Source organism: Coturnix japonica, chromosome 10 (genome assembly GCF_001577835.2).
Source record: "Coturnix japonica isolate 7356 chromosome 10, Coturnix japonica 2.1, whole genome shotgun sequence".
Lineage (NCBI taxonomy): Eukaryota > Metazoa > Chordata > Aves > Galliformes > Phasianidae > Coturnix > Coturnix japonica.
Window position 1 is genome coordinate 9263956 of NC_029525.1, and position 17665 is coordinate 9281620.

The following is a 17665-nucleotide window of genomic DNA, read 5'->3' on the forward strand; positions in this document are numbered from 1 at the left end:
CGGCCCGGCCATGGCAACGGCGGGCGGGGCTGAATGCGGGCACCGCGCTGTGCTACAGGGCGCTGCTCGAGCAGACACCACAGCTCCAGGTTTATAAAGGCCTAAAGTGAGGGAGAAAAAGAGCCTTAGAGGTCTTTTGCCCTCATTGCAGCCTTTCAATACCTGAAGGGAACTTACTCCCAGGAGGGGAGTAAACTCTTAGAAAGGGCTGACAATAGCAGGACACGGGGAAATGGTTTTAAGTTAAAAGAGGGAAGATGTAGGTTGGATGTTAGGGGGAAGTTCTTCACTAGGAGAGTGGTCAGGCCCTGGAACAGGCTGCCCAGGGAGGTTGTGGATGCCCCGTCCTTGGAGGTATTCAAGGCCAGGTTGGACGGGGCCCTGGGCAACCTGATCTAGTAAAGGTGTATGTTTGGTGGCCCTGCCAGGCAGGGGGTTGGAACTACATGATCCTTGAGGTCCCTTCCAACCCGGGTCATTCTGTGAGGTCACGGAGCCGCTGAGCTCGTAGGGCTTTTACCGTCCTGATGCGAACCTTGTGTTCTCGTATCTCCGCAGGGTCTGTGGTGTCTCAGAGACCTGGCGGTGTTTGCACTGGATTGTGTCGCCAGAGATCTGCTGGGTGCTCTGTGTTGTAACGGCTTTTTATATGTTTTTGTTTGTTTTTGTTGGCGGGGCCGCTTGTCCTTTAAAGCCTCCCTTCCAATTCTGTTACCCGTATTAACCTGAGGTAAAAAACCTCCTGGCCGAGGCGTGCTGACCTCCGGCTCCATGTGGTGTGACGGATCGCGATGTGCTTTCCCTCAGCCCGAGCATTTAACCCTGCTGAGGTGGCTGTGGGCCGTTCAGTCAATCAGCGGCCCAGAGCGGAGGAGGCCGGGCCGGCAGCTCCGCCACCCGGAAGGACGGTGCCCGCCTGGCTCGTGACCGCCGCAGCCACCGCCCGGGGCTTCGGGGAGGGGCCGCCATGGCAGCAGACGCCCCCGGCACCGTCCCGGTGCAGCTGGTGGAGCAGCCCAGGTGGGTGCTGGCCGCCCCGCTACAGCTTCCTGCCGCAGCGCGAGGCCGCATCCATAACGCGGGCGGGCGGCGGGCGGGCCGCGTGAGGGGAGAGCGGGGCGCGGCCGGTGCTGGGATCCGCCTCAGCTCGGCCGAGCCCGGGGGCAGCTGGGCCGTGGGCACGGAAGGCCTTGTAGAACTGTCTGTCCGCCGCGGCCGGTCGTGCTGCAGTAGGGAAATCACCCTGACGCTTCTAGGGATGTGGAGACATCGCTTGTCTCGGCATCAGGTTGCGCTGTCTCAGTGTGAACCGCGTGGAAGGCAGCTCAGCGTTTCCAGAGTTGAATGTGTCAAGCTGTGAGGGATACGTTTGCTTAACACTTCTGATATAGGTGCTTACATTGCAGCGTGTGTGTTGCAATAACAAGGCCGGAGCCCAGGAATGGCCTTTCATGAGTGGTTGTAAAACCCACGTTAAAAAAAAACAAGATTAGTCTGCACTCAGATAAACGTGCCCCCATGGCTGCTCTGCTTGGTGCTAACACCACTGTAAATGTACCTGTGAAACAACGCTGCCAGAATAACGTTAACATTCAGAATTCTGCCAACAGATTGATTTTACCATGGACTACAACAGTAACATTCGTGTAATTTAGAAAAAGGGATTGTACAATGAAATGGCAGAAATTGCATCTGCTAACTGGAAGTGATAAACCAGTCAGTATTAGGGAAGATTGTAGGCAAACCAAAGAGGGAACACAGTTTTGCTGTGGGGCTCCAAGGCAGAAAAGTGCAGAAAGATCTGTTTGAAAGTTCACAGCAAATATTGTTTTGTAGCTTTCCACCCAGAGGAATCTTACAAAACATTTGGATATGTATACTGGGACAATAACACAGCTTTGACAAACAAGTACAAACTAAATAATTGACTGTGAAATTTTGTAACATCTGTTTCTCATTGCTGTCTTCTTACTTAGCTTTGCATTGACCAGGCACCCAATTCTAGTTTTAATCTGAATGTAGAAGGTTCCTGTTAATGGATTCTTGTTATTGCACAGAAAAACCTAACTGAATAAATGCTGTGTGCTTTCAAGTCACTAGGGTAAGACCTGTCCTAATGATTAGTTTTCTTGTCTTCTTACTGCTTTATCATTTTAGTGTCTAGCTTATGTTAATGAAAGTTAATGAGTTAGTGTGTATGCTAAATTGTATTAAGGTAGTCTTGAAGTGCGTCACAACATCAAATCACTTACGCCTCAGTAAGATAATGGCTTAATTCCATCTCTGCCTCTTTTTACCCACTATTCCTGTATGACACATGGAAGCATCCCAAGTTTGCAAACACTGAGTGGAAGTTAAATATCTTCACAGTCTCATGAAAGAAAACAGTATGTCAAATCTTTCTCTATTCTGGAATTTTGATGCATCCAGAACTTCTAAATGGACAATCTGATTGTCAATCTGAAGAAGCTTCTGTTGTAAAATTGTAAATACTGCCTGAATAAGTCACAGGGACAGTCAGGGGGTTGGAATTTTAGTTTTGTGTATGGCTATTGGTACTGAAATGGTGCCGAGTCTTTATGAAGTCTGAAAAAGTCAATACATAGAAGAAAATCTTGCTGAGACCTGGTGTGACTAGATCCATCTCTGAAGAGAGTACATCTCTGCTTGTTCATGTGACAAGCCCTGATGCCACCTACGAGCCATCAATCCACACTGCCAGATTGCTGTACAATAGTTTTAGAGATCTGGGGCATAGGAAATGTAGGTGAAGGCCATGATGTTTTGTTGCCACAACCAACAGGAATAAAGAACTCAGTGTTGCTCCTGATATAACAGAAAAAGCTCCATGTACTTCAGAAGTTGAATCAAATTTACTTCAGAACACATTTTAGGCTGTAGACTTCCTGCCTTTTATCCATATATTGTCCCTCTGAAGGTTTCCAACTTGCCTTTCAGATTGCTGAAGCTGAAGGAGAGTTTTATAGCAAAATTTGGATCAGCTCCCAAGTTTTATGTTCGTGCACCAGGGCGAGTCAACTTAATAGGTAAAAGAGCAATATTAATCTTTTGTTATTTTATCTGCCATCACAAAAGTATTGTAATTTAAAACATATAATCTAAAAAAAATTTTTTTCCTAGATAAGTTGCTTAAGTAAGTGCAGTTACCACATAAACCGGCCAAACAGCAATGCATCTGATGAAGCATGAAATGATTCTGCCATGCTCTGTTCTTCACTCAGCAATAGAGATGTATCCACAGAACAGCTGGTTGCGATTCACTGGCTGCCTGGAGTGAGAGAGACACTATTATTATTTATCCAAACCTTACCTGTGTTTCTATGACAGCCTTATTATCTTTATCTTTAAATTTCTCTGTGTTAGGTTTTTGCTTTCCCTAGAGCTCAATTTCTTGTGTATTTAAAACAAGTAACCATATGCATATGTAGACTTTGTAAGTTAAAGAACTTCAGAAAACAGAGCTTTAAAGTTAATTAATCCATTGTGCAACTAATGATAACTTTTATCTTGGTGTTCTGCATACACCTAAACAGCATGTGTTTGCTGTCTTGTTCATAAAGGCAGATGTTCACTACATGCATTTCATGTCTGAATGCCACCTTGTGTGTTGTATGTATCTGTGTTAGTTATTACTATAACTATAATTTTCTTGGAAAAAAGTTCAGAATCTTTATGGAAAGAAAGGCCTCCACTTGCTTTGTCCAGCAGCTGATGAATCTGCCACACGTGCAGAGGAAACCACATAATGGAAGTCGTGTACGGCCTTTATCTCTTCCAGTCATCAGTTAAATGTCACCAATAGAATTATTTTTTCATGCTGACACAAAAGCGTACAAAAAATGTAGTTGTTCTCATTCTGAACAATAGTATTTGTAGAGGTCTTTAATTTTCATAACCCAATGTTAAAAAATGAAGATTTGCAAATAGATGGAATAGATAAAGTCACTAAAGAGAAGTCTTTGTGTGGAAATACAAAATGGAGGAAATATACCCCAAACTATCAGATGTACTTTAAATAGTAAGAATTGAGTCTATACTCAGAAGTTGTCTAATATAGAAAACAACACTGAGGTCTGTACAAGCCTTGTTTCTGTTACTCTAGAAAGACTTATATAAAAATATCTTTAATTCTCTGTCTCCTTGGTAGGAGAACACATAGACTACTGTGGTTATGCCGTGCTCCCGATGGCTATAGAACAAGATATCTTGATTGCAGTAGAACCTGTAAAGACTGAAGTTGTGCAATTGGCCAATATAAATTCTTCGTACTTGTAAGTAATTGCTTTGTTTATTCACAAGTTTTTATGAACCTCTTAATGCAAGTGTATGATAGGTTAACTTCTGACAAACTTAGATTGCAGTATGGAGTTTAATTGTGTACATGGAGTGATACAATCAAATGGAATCCATCCAATTTGATCAACGCTGTGCATATTGGTTTAGAGCAATAAGTTCTCTGCTCCTGTCTCCCACTCATTTTCAGTCACTCTGGAAGTGCAACCCTCTCTTCTGTTAGCTCATCTTTCTTGATGTAACCTTCTCTACTGGCAGCAGTTCAGTTTCTCCTGGGGAAGGGAGTGAAATGTTTTGTAATCAATTACTGCATATATAAGCTAACACTCCCTCACGCTGGAGAACCTGGGGCTGTATTTTCACAACACGAGGGCTTTAGCAATGATCCCTGATCAGAGATGCTGTATTCCCTCTTCCATTTCCTCCACAGCTGCTTGCACACAGAATCATTGAATAATTTAGATTTTATGGGCCCTTTGGAGATCATCTGGTCCAATCTGTGGCTGATGGAAAAGTTACAGCAGGTTGTTCAGGACACTGTTAATTAAAGTTTTGATTATGTCCAAAGCTAGAAACTCCATAAGCTCTTTGAGCAACTTTTTCTCCAATTTGGATGCCCTTGTTGTGAAGAGTATTTTCTTCATGTCTAATTGTATCTTTTCCTTGCTGCAGTTTGTCAGTTACATCATTTCTCCGTATATGCATAAGAAGAGTTTGGTTATATCTTCAGTGGAGCCATGTGATGAGTGGTCAAAGACACAAATTAGAGTGTCCACTATAATCTTCTTTTGCAGACTGAATAAAACCAGCTGTCCTCTCCTCTTTTTAATAAGTGATGTGCTCCAGTACCTTTATAACCATCATGATGGCCTTATGCTGGACTCCCTACGGTTTGCCAATTTCTTTCTCTTACTGGGAAGCCCCCAAACTGAAGAGAGTATTCTAGATGTGCGCTCACAAGTACTGAACATATGGAAATATTCCTGCCATTCTTTTCAGTTCCTGCTGCATTTTTTCCACTTCCTTCTTTGTAAACGAACTGATATTTGTGTGGTTGCTTGATAGTTCAGATCAGGTCACTCATCCACATGAAATTTCATGGGCATTTTGCAAAAATCAAATCAGCACCAGCTTCATTGCTTTAAGCCAATAGCAAATAACTCCTATGTATATGGCAGCACAGGGACAGGAACACAGTGCCAGGAGTGGCAAGCAATCTATGCCTGCTTAAAGCTCAAATCTTATAATGATATGTTCTGAGATGCCGCTTGCAGGTTAAGCAGTTAAAACCAATTTTCACTTCCATACATCATATAAATATTGAAATACTTTACCCTCACTTTGTGGAGTATATTTTCACAATATGACTGGGCTGAATTAAGAGATTGCCACTCCCAAGTGGGAATGCCCTGGCTTTGTTTATTTTATCCGCAGTTTCCTAATCTGCATTTCCAACATCGATACACCCTCTGCCTTTTAGCAGGTGTAGTATTTGTCTGACCTTAGGATAAAGTGTGCTGTTCACCCATTTTTTTGTCTGGCTAATTTTCTGTCATTTTAGTGAGTTGAATTGTAATGCACTCAGCACAAAAAGCCAACTCAGGGCTAACAGTGGGAACATGCAGTGGTGAGCAGGGGGGAAGGAAACTGAGTGGGACCTTTACCTCTGAGTAGAAGAAACCTGCTATATTGCAAAACCATTCTGCAAGACAAAGCTCCAGAACTGCAACAGCTTTGATTTGGGAAAGTTGTTATAAAGGATACTAAATAAAGCAGTAACCAAAAGGTAAATGTTTTCACGTGGTCTTTGAGCTTTGGCACATTACAGAGCAATTGAAATGGCTTTCTGAGGCACATACAGTTTCTACCTCATCTAGAATTACAGCCTTTGTATTCAAATTATCTGCACAGTCACTATTTTTATATATCTGCTTTGGTTTCATTTTGAAATCATACATTTTAAACTATAAGCCAAGAAGAGATTTCAGAACATGGCATTAAACATTCTCTCTTTTGTTGAGACACTGTTGCTTAAAAACAAAGTGAAAACATGCCCATAATTTCATAACAAATAGTTTTCAGCACTTGTAATGTTACATCACACAACAAAATTGTTGACAGTGTATCTTTTCCCCAGACTGTTGCCCTGGCATAAACCTGTGGTGAATATCTTCCACTAACAAGGACCAACCATAAGCCTATGTAAAATCACTGCTATCTATTCCATTCTTGTTTTTGAACTGGTAAAATGTGTAACAGTTTGTAGCTCTCATCCACTCCCATTGCTTGTGTTAATTTTAGGAAAAACAAAACACTGTTGTGTTTGCTTTTCGTCATAAAGCATCCCAACTGATTAAATCATTGTTAATTATTATGTAGATTAAGATGCTCTTCAAAAGTTAAAGACTTGAAATTCTGGATACCTTCCTTTCACGTAGCAACTTTATAATTGAGAAACACACATACAAAATGCTTTCAGAAATATCAAAAAATGATAATTAATGGCATAACCTGAAATTTTCTTTAAGAGGGTCTGTGAGAAAATGCCAAATTGGTCTTCAGAAGTAAAGATTAATTACTAATCAAGGAGAGAAGAACACATCACCCATGTGTTTCCTTCACATTATTTAAAAAACTGCTCTCTTCTAATTAAGCAGACCAATTAAATGTTTCTATTTAGTACCGGAGGAGGGGATCCCCATGTCAAATAGCAGGTGTGGAATAGAAATATTGGAGTATTTTTACCTCAGTGGTAAATTCTGCTTACTTTTTTGTTGTTTCTTTAACCAAGTACTTATATCAAGCTGCCTACCTGCCAGTATGGGGACAAAAGGCAAGACTAAAGATTTACTGATTTAAGATAAAGTTTGGACATTTAGGAATGAGTTTTTATAACAAATTGAATGTGATAACAAAAAAAAAATAGACTTAAGCATTCTGGGGACCTTGCCAGTTCCACATCCTGTGTTTGTATGAATTATGTGCATGTGAAACTTGCCAAATTCAAAGCCAACTTTTCTTTCTTTTTCCGTGTGAGAAGACTTAAGAAATACGCAAAATGCATTTTAAGAAGTCGTTACTTTCATTTATCTAGAAAACCAGCAACTATATCCCATAGTATAAGTCTTTTGTTCATTTAAGCTTAACTTCATATGATTGTACAAAAATAACGATGGAGATAAAATATTTTATAACTGCTTTTCAAAGAGGACTTCAAATCCATTTTCCTTTGATAATTACACAATGTTTTGCATCATTTTTGCTGTTTAAAAATAACCATTTTTGTGTAAACCAAGCAGAAGCAAGCATAGCATTATTTTATTCTTCATGAATTTTGACAATCATATTTTACTGTACTTTATTGTTCTCATTTTGTTTAAAAGCCATATGAGAAACAATTTTGTTTTATTATCTGGAAGACTGTTCCAAAGACACATGAACCAAAATTGGAAGAATTTACTGCTATTCTTGAACATTCCCTGTATTGTAATCTTAACATTCCCTTTCAGATCTTTCTTATTACTCTGCAGTCACCAATAATTTGCACTTACCTTTGTACAACTCTTCAGTGCTGCACTGCTGATGAAGTCCAGTAAGTGGCACTATTCAGAACCATTCACGTTGAAAAAGAGCAACTTATGAAACAGTATAGCGAAGTGTGATAGCTTTGTACTGTACTGAATATTGAAATGGAATGTATAAGCTGCAAAGTGGTCACTCTAAGCTGATACTTGAAGTGTGAGATCTGTAGGTTGTATACTGGCAGTACATAGCTAGCATTAGACTGTATATTTGTATGAGCACAAAAATTGCAGCCTGCCAGGTTTTAATAATATTTTTAGCTTTTCCTGACATTCTGAGCACCTTTACTTTTTCTTTGTTGGGCATCTGCTGTACTGGCTTCAGATACAGTTATTGGGTGTTTGACAATATAGACTCATAAACAGTCTGCTTTGTGTGTTGATTAATGCATGCATCTCCAAGGCCTCTGCACATCACTGTACATGGGTACATTACAGAGAACCTATCTGTAGCACTGGTTCCTTTAGGAACATTCAAGTTTACCATTTTAACACTTTTATTATTTCAAAATTCAGTAGGAAAACCATTATCAGCATTATCCTGGAGATAGATAAAAAATCCCGAGAGTGGATAAACTGTTATTTTAATTGTATCCTGTAACATACATAACAAAATTTTGCAGCAATATGCCCATTTTAGTGACCTGCCATTCAGGGCAAATGATGATTAATTCCTGAGCAGGGATCACAAGAAAGCCTGAAGAATATTTATCTCTATTCTAGGTTTGACAAAGTGATTACTTAGAGTTATATTTCTCAAAGAGATTCAAGAGAGCTTATACAACTGTGATGGAAGTTATGCTGCCTTGACAAAGGGTGCTAAGGGCAGTTTATTTCCTGAATTTATGTAAAAATACCCCTATATATTAAGGAAAACTTTATACTTCTATCTAAAATATACTTTAGAACTGACTAATGAAGATCTGTATGAAAAACCAAATGTTGTACTGAAATAAATGATTAACATAGAAATGCTTTTGTGCATCAGCAGATGGCAGTAATAAGCCATGTGGTTTTTTTCACACTAAAGGTACCGACAAGTTTAAGCCACAAGGTTTTTCTGTTTTTGCAGGGATTTCAGTACTAGTGTCAATAACATTCAGATTAACAAAACCAAGCCTCAGTGGCACAGCTACTTCTTGTGTGGACTGAAGGGCATTCAGGTAAGCCAATTCATTTAACTTACAAAATTAATGCAGAAGTAAATTATGAGAAGCGTATCTATTTACCTTCAACATACTTACATACTTCCCTGCATTCTCTCTCTCTCTCTCTCTTTTTTCTTTTTTAATATACAATTATTTGAAGAGGAGATTTGAGTGGTTTTGTTTTAAAATATTGCAGAGTGCAATATTCATATTTATTACTTACATTATGTTAACAAACAGTTACTTATTTAGTAAAGTCATGGTCAAACTCATGAATCAAGATGGCATTTCTATATTTTAGAGTAAAGAGGAATGTTTCCCAATGGAATCACGTAATTAAAGCTTGCTTTTGAAAGGTTCAGAGGCTTGTCTGCCAGAACACAAAGGTTATATTTTAGTCCTTTTCCTCCCATGGAAACATTTTAAAAAACACAATTAATTTCCATTAGCGCAGAGAACCTACAACTCATGGCCAGCAACTGAGTGAAGCTGACTCATGCAGGAGGTAAAAGAAATCATTAAAGTAAATAAACTGCATACAGAAGGAATAATCCAGTAAGAATCATTACTTATTCAAGACTTACAGTGTGGAATTTGAATGGGAATTTCAAAATTTCCTAAGTGAGTTAAGAGTGCAGCTATGCAGGAAACAGCACACGTACGGTAAAGGCTGGAACACTGAACAGACAGACGTTTTCCTGTCTGCTCACTTGAGCTTTATCTTCTCCTCTGTGAGCTGGCCTGTCTCCGGACTGGCTTGAAGACTGAACTGCTTGTGATACCAACTGCTGATTGTCAGTATTGTCCTGGGAAGCAGCCTGAACTCAGAACTGGGGCTTCTTATAAATCTCACCTGTCATCTGCAGGTGATTCATGGCCTTTGAGTTAAAAAACACAGTAACTTCTCAACCCAATGTCAGTCTAGAGACTTTTCTGAAGGGACAGATGGGATAAACAGTGATGGCAAGGTCAGGTCTCTACAGCCAGCTCAAATTAAGGAAAAATGTGCTTTTGAAATTTGCCTCTAGGTGGGCCATCTAAGTTACCCCACAGAATGGTCCAATAGATAAGCACTGCAAACAGCCAAGAAAGCCCGCATCAGATCTGGCACTTGTATCGTCAAAAGAAGATATTTGGACCAAATCACTTTATGATTATCCACAGCTCCTAAACAGACCCCCATACACCATGTTTAGCATGCCCTTGCTACCCTTAAATATGTTTGCGGTAACATGAATGTTCTCAATTTTGTATAGCTCAGTATTATGCATTTAAATTGCATTGACTCTAGAGGTAGAGATACAGATTAATTTTTTTGCAGTATATCTTTTCTTGTATTAAGGCTAGCATGACCAACTGACTTGTTTTGCAGTCTGCTACTGAGATTTGTTTCCTAAAGACAAACTTTTATACTTGAAGGTTAATTTGCAAAGCAGGTTTTCAGACTCTGGTGCTGGCAGAAAATGAGCACAAATGTTACAGACTTAAGAAACACTGAAATACAAGTATTTAGAGGGTCCGGCGGGATAATCTGTTTATATTGAGTTGAACATGCTATCCTTTTGGGACAGAACTATTGCAGAACTTGGCAAAGTCCATTTTCATTTTTGAGACTGAAGTACGTTTTCTATTTAAACATTGCGTGATAAGTTTGCAAGCCTGATTCACATTCAAGACAGTCCAGAAACTGTGGATCAGTTTCTGGTTACTGAAGCATTTTCTGTTTTTGAACAAGCCTGTCTAGTGTTCTTCATGAAGGGCAGAAGTAGTATTTCAGATATGAATTCCCTTCTATTTGTAGAAAGGGAAATTTTAATCTGAAGCGATAGCAGAAAACATTAAAGGAGGTGTTTTGTGTTTTCTGGTCTCCACCTTTGGTATTTATGGTTGAAGTTATTTCAGGAAAAGTAGAAATCTTTTGAAGGTGGGCATTTCTGTAAGGAAAAACACAGCTATCACTCTGATCATTGAGAGTATTTGTCTGGTTATGATAACATAGTTTGTTAACATATAAATCTGTATCACAATGTAGCTATTAATGTATCCACTATATATATTCTAAGATTTTTGTATGTATTTTGCAAAATTTTAGAGTTATGGTAAATTAAAAAAAAAAAAAGTGACTGCAGAGTAATTAAAAAATATATGCACAAGGATTTATGACTTCTCTGCTAAGTGTATCATCTGTGGTAGTTTGCCATGTATGTAAAGTGTTTCATTATTTATTCTAGAGATAGCATGACAGATACTATCAGTGCTGGTTCCTTCCAAAGCATAACGTCTTTCAAGTACCACTGTGGTTTTCTCAGTGCCAGTACCATGGATAATACAGGAGATAGCAGTATTTGGCTTTGAACTTGGGTAAATGGCTACTAGTTCCTGATCAGCATGATGTGGCTCTTCAATACCACATGCCTGCATTAAAAGTAAGGCGTGAAGTGGACTTTGTGCACTTCAGGATGCATAAAGTGAGGAGCTGAGGAGAAAAGGACAAAAACAGACGTAACCTCTGGTACCATCACCATGACAGCTTAGAGCTGAGCCAGTGCTGTAAAACCCACCCACGAAGCTTGGTAAATTCCTGGGCATTTAGCTCACCCTGAATTCTGCTTGGGGTACAGTTCTGTCAGCCCATTTATGTTAGTGTACAGGAATTGCAAACATACCTTTGGCTGAAGCCCTACCATTGGCTTTGTTCTGGAAGAACAGAATGAAAATTCTGCTTTATTTTGAAGATACCAGAAGCAGGTCTTTGGTTCCAGCAACTTAGCAGAAAGATTCTCTTTCTAAGTATCAGATAATTGCAAGCCTGAGCCTGTCTGTACTTGAAACTGAGATTGTTTATTTTTTCATTGTTAGGAACATTTTGGTCTTAATAACCCAACTGGAATGAATTGTCTGCTAGATGGAACCATCCCTCCAAGTTCTGGTCTTTCTAGCTCCAGTGCTTTGGTGTGCTGTGCAGGACTCGTGACCCTAAAAGCTAATGGAAAAACCCTCTCTAAGGTAATTTACTGTAAAACACAAGAGTGTCAGCAGTAAAATTCTACTTAAAATTAAATATTGTTGATGCCTGTAAACATTAAAAACACGATGCAATTGTTTTTGCAAAGAGTTGTTGGATATAAACTTAAGATATTGCACAATTGAGCAAACATCTTTGGCCAAATTTTGGCAGGATTTGAATTTGGCAAGAAAACAGGCTTACATTAAAGCTGAAAAAGGAGCATTATTGTAAGCCTGTGTTTTGGCCAACCGTCAGGTCCATGCCTGGACCAGATGTGCTATCTGCAGGCCAGGACTGAGGATATATGTGCTAAAGGATGTGGACCACACCCCCGAGGCCTTTACCCTCTCCCTGAATGACTTTTCATGGCTCTAACAGCAGAGCATCTGTTGGAGGCCTGTGGAACAGTTTTTTGTTTTTTTTTTTTGATAAATTATATAATCAGCACAAAGTAGAGGTAAAATTCTTCCATCTGATTCTCCTTACTCTTTTCACAGTTTTTTTGGAATGAACATGCATATAATCCAAAATGTATTCCTCACTTTTTTAAACAAACATTAGTCTAAAAACAAACCCCAAGTATGTGACCTGTTACCAATACAAGTGCTAGCAGAATTTGGCTCATGTCATGAAAATTATTGGAGGAGTCATGGTCCTTGAAAGTGCCGTATGGGAATGAAGTTCTCTCCAGTAAAAATGTCTGGTTAAGTGAAACTAGGATCTTAAATTAGAACATTGTCAGGAAGAGAAAAGAGCAGATCTAAATATGACTGTTATGCATATTTTTGCCTATTGTCTAAGTAAGTCAGAAATTATGGTACGAAGCCAACTTAAAGTGGTACATGATGATGGCAGCCTTTAACTGTGCTTGTATACAAGCGCTTATCTAAGCCATAAGGTAAACAGTTCCACACAGAAAGTTTTTTTGTTGTCAGTTGTGGCTGGCTTCTCTGCGTGGTTGTAGCTCCAATAATCTGCTCAAAGTAATCCAATTCACACTGCACAGCTCAACGTGGGTGCTTCAGGAAGGTTTCAAGTAGGGCTAAGGCAGCAGGAAGCAGGGTTCATAAGATGGAGTGGCTTCCCAAGAAACAGGATGCAGTCACAGTCACTGTCACGTTGCTTTGTGTTGGTGCTGTTTGTGGTCAAAAGGTAAGTCAGGGATTAGACCTTTAGCAAAGGCTGTAGTTTGTGAGGTGAGACACAGTGCAATGGTAGATGAAAATATGCAACTGAGGGTCCCAATTTGATGGATGAGAGGTTTGCAGGAAGAGGGTTGGAGGTGACAGTGTGCTTCTTCGACACGTGTACCTGGCCTGCCAAGAAGCTTTTGCTCACATCACAGGTCAGCAGCATTTCTGATGATGGTAACCAAATGAGCAAAGCTTGGGAACTCCTGATCAAAGTCACTAGAGAACGTGTACAGAGAGAAACCGGGTATCTGCAAAGTCCATAAAACTGACAGAGGCTAGAAAGCCCAACTTTTACTAGGTAGTAGAGATCTGAAACTGGAAAACCAGAAGCCAGGTTTCATTATTCCAAGAAATACCGCAGAGCTTTCTTCAGAGAATAAACGATACAGTGTGTTTCTTGAGTTGAATTTACCCAAGGCCTGTGAGTACTCAGCAGAATTATGTCAGACTTATTCTAAAAAGAGGTGCAAAACTCTCTTTAGCGTTTTTACAGAAACTTGCAGAGGAACAAAAGGAAGACAGAGACTACACTTAGTGTCTTTGTTTGTCCTTGTGTGTCCCAAAATCTCTTTTGCTGCTGGTTGAAAAAGGTGCTAAAAGTTAATGTTTTCTCTCAGATATAGTTGCACATACACAAGAGACACAATCCCACATTTTTGCCAGGAACTCCTTCTGTCTGCAGCCAAATATTTTGCACCAGTGATGAAAAAGAGCAATTCATCTACAGATGAGGATTCCCAGTAGTCGACACAGGAGCAATCAATAATATATCCAAGGTTTTGTGTGCTTTGATAGACATAGAAGGAGACTCCACCACCTCTCTGGGCAGCCTGTTCCAGTGCTCCATCACCCTTACTGTAAAGAAGTTCTTCCACATGTTTATATGGAACTTCCTATGTTCAGAATTGGACTGTATAAGGCAGTGCTTTTGGGAGTATAAATTAGAGCAGCCTAGGCCTGTCATCCCTCAGAAACATAAAATGTGCTCTGGTGACTTCTGTGGTTCCTGCTGCATCCTGTGCTGGTGTCGAATGCAACCTGTGCAGCTGGGAGCTGCCCTGTGGCAGCGGACTTCTTAGCTGATCAGAACTGTGGGCATTCCAGAACCCAAATCAGGACCTTGCACTTTTAGGGCTCTGGGTATTTGTTTGCTTGTTTTTATGGAAGAAATAATCACTTCACCTCTGCCCCTCACCTCTATTTTCAGATACTTATATTTTCAAAGGTTGTAAATAATAGTATTTATAAGTAACAACATTTGGTCATTGGCTGTGCTGTCTCAGTCATTTTATGAGAAAAGATTGGCTTTTTGCCCCCCATTAGTCTGATGAACTTGTGCAAAATCTTAATACTATGGTGCACAGCAGCAGGACATAGAACTTCTGGCTTTGGAATCAAATTTGGCTGAATGGTAGTGCTTCTGTAGCCAAAACTATGAAAAACTGACCTTTTACTGAATGGAACATTTATCTGTTTTGCTTCCATGAAACTATTTTTATTAGAATATGTGAGTTATGTGCTCTCTTCCCCGATAAATATAAGTTTAAAATAGCAGCTGCAGAGTAAAAGTTGTTGAAATTTAGAGATTTTATGAGATAACACTTCCAGTGTGAAGTCTGGGCCTAGGAGATTAAGAGGCCTGAAAAAAACCAAACCCTAACACGAAAAATATTGTAAAAACATACTTAGAATTTCATGGTGGCTTAATTTAAAAATAGTGCTTTTTTGACATTGGAAACAAAATCAGGAAAAAATATGCTCTCTAATTACTGTGTGCAGCAGTCTGCAATAGGGCATTGTTCAGTCTGCATACAGTGTTTTTTAAAAAAGCCATCACACATACACAATAGTTGAGGGGAAATACTGGTCTAAGACAATTCAGCCAGATGTGCAGCACTAACCAGTTGCAGCAGCGCAACAGCATTCAAACAGCAAGATGGAAAATTTAGAATGTGATCTTTAAAAAGAATCCATTTTCCTTCTTCAAACAGGATACCAGCCTGAGACTGCTGGCATCATTTAAAGAACGGCAATGCTCAGTATTGGCATTTGATTTTAAAGTGATTTTTATTTTACTGTTACAAAATCAATCTTTTGTAAAACTTTTCATCAGGAAAAGACACTTTTTGTAAAGGAAACAGAATAATGCTCTAAGTTGTCCCAGCTTTGTGTTTCATGGTAGGAACTAATGAGTACAGAAAATCATTTAGTACTTTTGAATAATTAGATTTACTTGAAAGATGTGATGATAGCATTGCTGTCCAAGTGTTACATCTTGTGGTCCTGAGTTCTCTTCAGGCACCCTAATATTTCTTTTCTGTTGCTCAAGCCTGAGCAGCTGTGCACATTACTGCAAAAAGTACATCAAAACTAAATAAAATTCATTTAATTTAATGTAAAATGTTGAGCATAGGAAGTTAACTAGTTGGAGTGTGGGATTTTCAAAATAACACTGACCTGTACTTAGACAGTTAATTAAAATACCTGGTAATATCATTGACTTCAGTGGGAGAAGAGAGGGGCCATCATCTCTGTCTTGTTTCTGAGACCTGTATACAACAAAGGAAAGATATGTTAATTTTTCTGATGCACAATAGGGCTTTAATATCTTTGTATTTAACAAGAAAATCTGTGAATATTCATATTGAGAGTGTGACTGTGGGTGCTGATAATCCTGATTGGGATCATTTTATAATGTTGCTGCACCAAGAATGTTTGATAAATCCATACTGAGGTTATTTCCGTAAGAAACTCAAGTTGCTTACACAGAAGACTGTACCTAGCTGCTGTATTTCAAAGCACTGGTAATGCTGAGAAATGCTAAAGATCCCTTCTCTCTATGGATTTAAAAATCAAGGTTCTTTGCTAAATTTGACTCTATGTGTTTGTAATCAAGGGGAAACTGAGCACTTCACAGCAGTGGTAATCAAAGGCCGTAATCTCTTATCAACCAAATTGATAATCTTTTATTTGAGCATGTTAGAGGGCAAAGTCAAGCTAAGATTGCTGTGGTTATGAGGACATTCAGATGCTATCTGACAAATGCTTTCCTATTTCTGAAATAAAGTATGCGCAATTACCTTGCAGAACGTATACGAACTTCAGCTAATTGGGATTTTGTATGCAAACTGGAAGCAGATGGTAACTTCCATCAGGCTATATCGTCAAGAACAGATATTAAAAATAAGGACATTCCTGGTAGTAGAAATAACCTCAGAATTGGAACATCGTTCTATAATAAATGAAACAGTACCATATATTTCAGAAGGTATTTTCATGCATACGTATACAATTAAAACATGCAATGATTGAAAAAAATATCAAAGCTCACTTGACTTTCAATATACCTTATGTGACAGAGAATGTTTTCTTACATTTAAATGGTGTCTTCTCACCTTTCAGCTCAGTCCCTGGAGGATTTCATAGAAAATCTACCCGGTCCTAAATTTGCCCATGACCTCCAACTCAGAGTTGGAAGGGGAAGCAGCAGAATGAGTCTGACTTTTCAGATGAAGCCAGACAAAATATTAATGAATGTGCATTGGAGAGCCATTACTGTATTGTCACAGAGAATCCAAGTGTACATACAGGAATTTTGGCTCAGTAGATATTGAAATATCAAATTAGTGAAATTTGCTCACTGAATTGATTTTTTTGATCACTGAAATGTCAGCCTAAAAATAACTCTCAAATGTATTTTCATAGACCTTCCCTTCTTGAATTGTAAACTTTAAAACAGGAAGAAAATTGGTCTTTCATTTTAAAGATTAGCAATCACGATTCCTGTCTTGTTACATATAGAAAATGCAGCATGTTTAACTGTGGCTGGAGTGAACTGACAAAAAATCACTGAGGTAGATGTAATTTAATACTATCATTTTTATTGAGAAGGCTGCTTTATTTTGGTTGCTGTCATTCTGGGTTTGTATATATCAAGTTTCTGCGTAATGTAGGATAAGCTGTTCCAAAAAAGTACTAAGCAACACTAATTCTGTTTTACTAACAAATATTTGCCTGTCTCCTACTCACTAATTGTCTTCCTCTTTTAAGGGGTTTAATCTTACACAAGTTTACTTCTTTAAAGTTCCGTGTGAGATTGAAAGGGATTGATCACTTGGACGGAGCATATTGACAGTGACAGTTATATAGGGACAAATTCTGTCACAGTTTACATACTGTCCAGACCCATTGCACTGAGTGAAAATCAGGGCAGTTGGCCCTTGGCCTCTTTGGGAGCAAGGGGACTATTAAAGTTGAAACTCCCTTATCTGTTCTCACTCAGATAATTCTTTAGGAGGATTCTATTTTTAGGAAAGGTTTGTAAGTGAATTTTGTTAATTTTTATTGCACATTTTATACCTGAACACCATTTAGGCATTCGTGGTCATTATTAATAGCATCAAACTGAAATAAAAATTACGG

General features: G+C 39.1%; 2 protein-coding genes across 12 annotated transcripts in view; one reads left to right on the forward strand and one right to left on the reverse strand.

Moving 5' to 3' along the window:
- Positions 1 to 18: 18 nt before the first annotated feature.
- GALK2 (galactokinase 2) overlaps positions 19 to 17665 on the forward strand; it is a 49295-nt gene continuing 31648 nt past the window's right edge. For 3 of the 4 annotated variants that reach the window (XR_004308493.1, XR_004308494.1, XM_032446777.1), the window contains exons 1-5: positions 19 to 89; positions 2959 to 3047; positions 4169 to 4292; positions 8968 to 9058; positions 11903 to 12049. Coding sequence is in view for 2 of the 4 variants with exons in the window: in XM_032446777.1 (XP_032302668.1) it covers positions 34 to 89; positions 2959 to 3047; positions 4169 to 4292; positions 8968 to 9058; positions 11903 to 12049 (507 nt within the window). In the remaining 2 variants the exon portion in view is untranslated. Of the gene's footprint in view, positions 90 to 507; positions 1021 to 2958; positions 3048 to 4168; positions 4293 to 8967; positions 9059 to 11902; positions 12050 to 17665 lie in introns of those variants that run through there. The other variant, XM_015872921.2, reaches the window with a different exon arrangement.
- The window catches only part of LOC107318736 (protein FAM227B-like), a 123153-nt gene continuing 108346 nt past the window's right edge, over positions 2859 to 17665 (reverse strand). For 5 of the 8 annotated variants that reach the window (XR_001557463.2, XR_004308496.1, XR_004308495.1 and 2 more), the window contains one exon: positions 3062 to 15792. The gene's annotated coding sequence lies outside the window, so the exon portion shown is untranslated. Of the gene's footprint in view, positions 15793 to 17665 lie in introns of all 8 variants that reach the window. The other 3 variants (XR_001557460.2, XR_001557462.2, XR_001557461.2) reach the window with 3 other exon arrangements.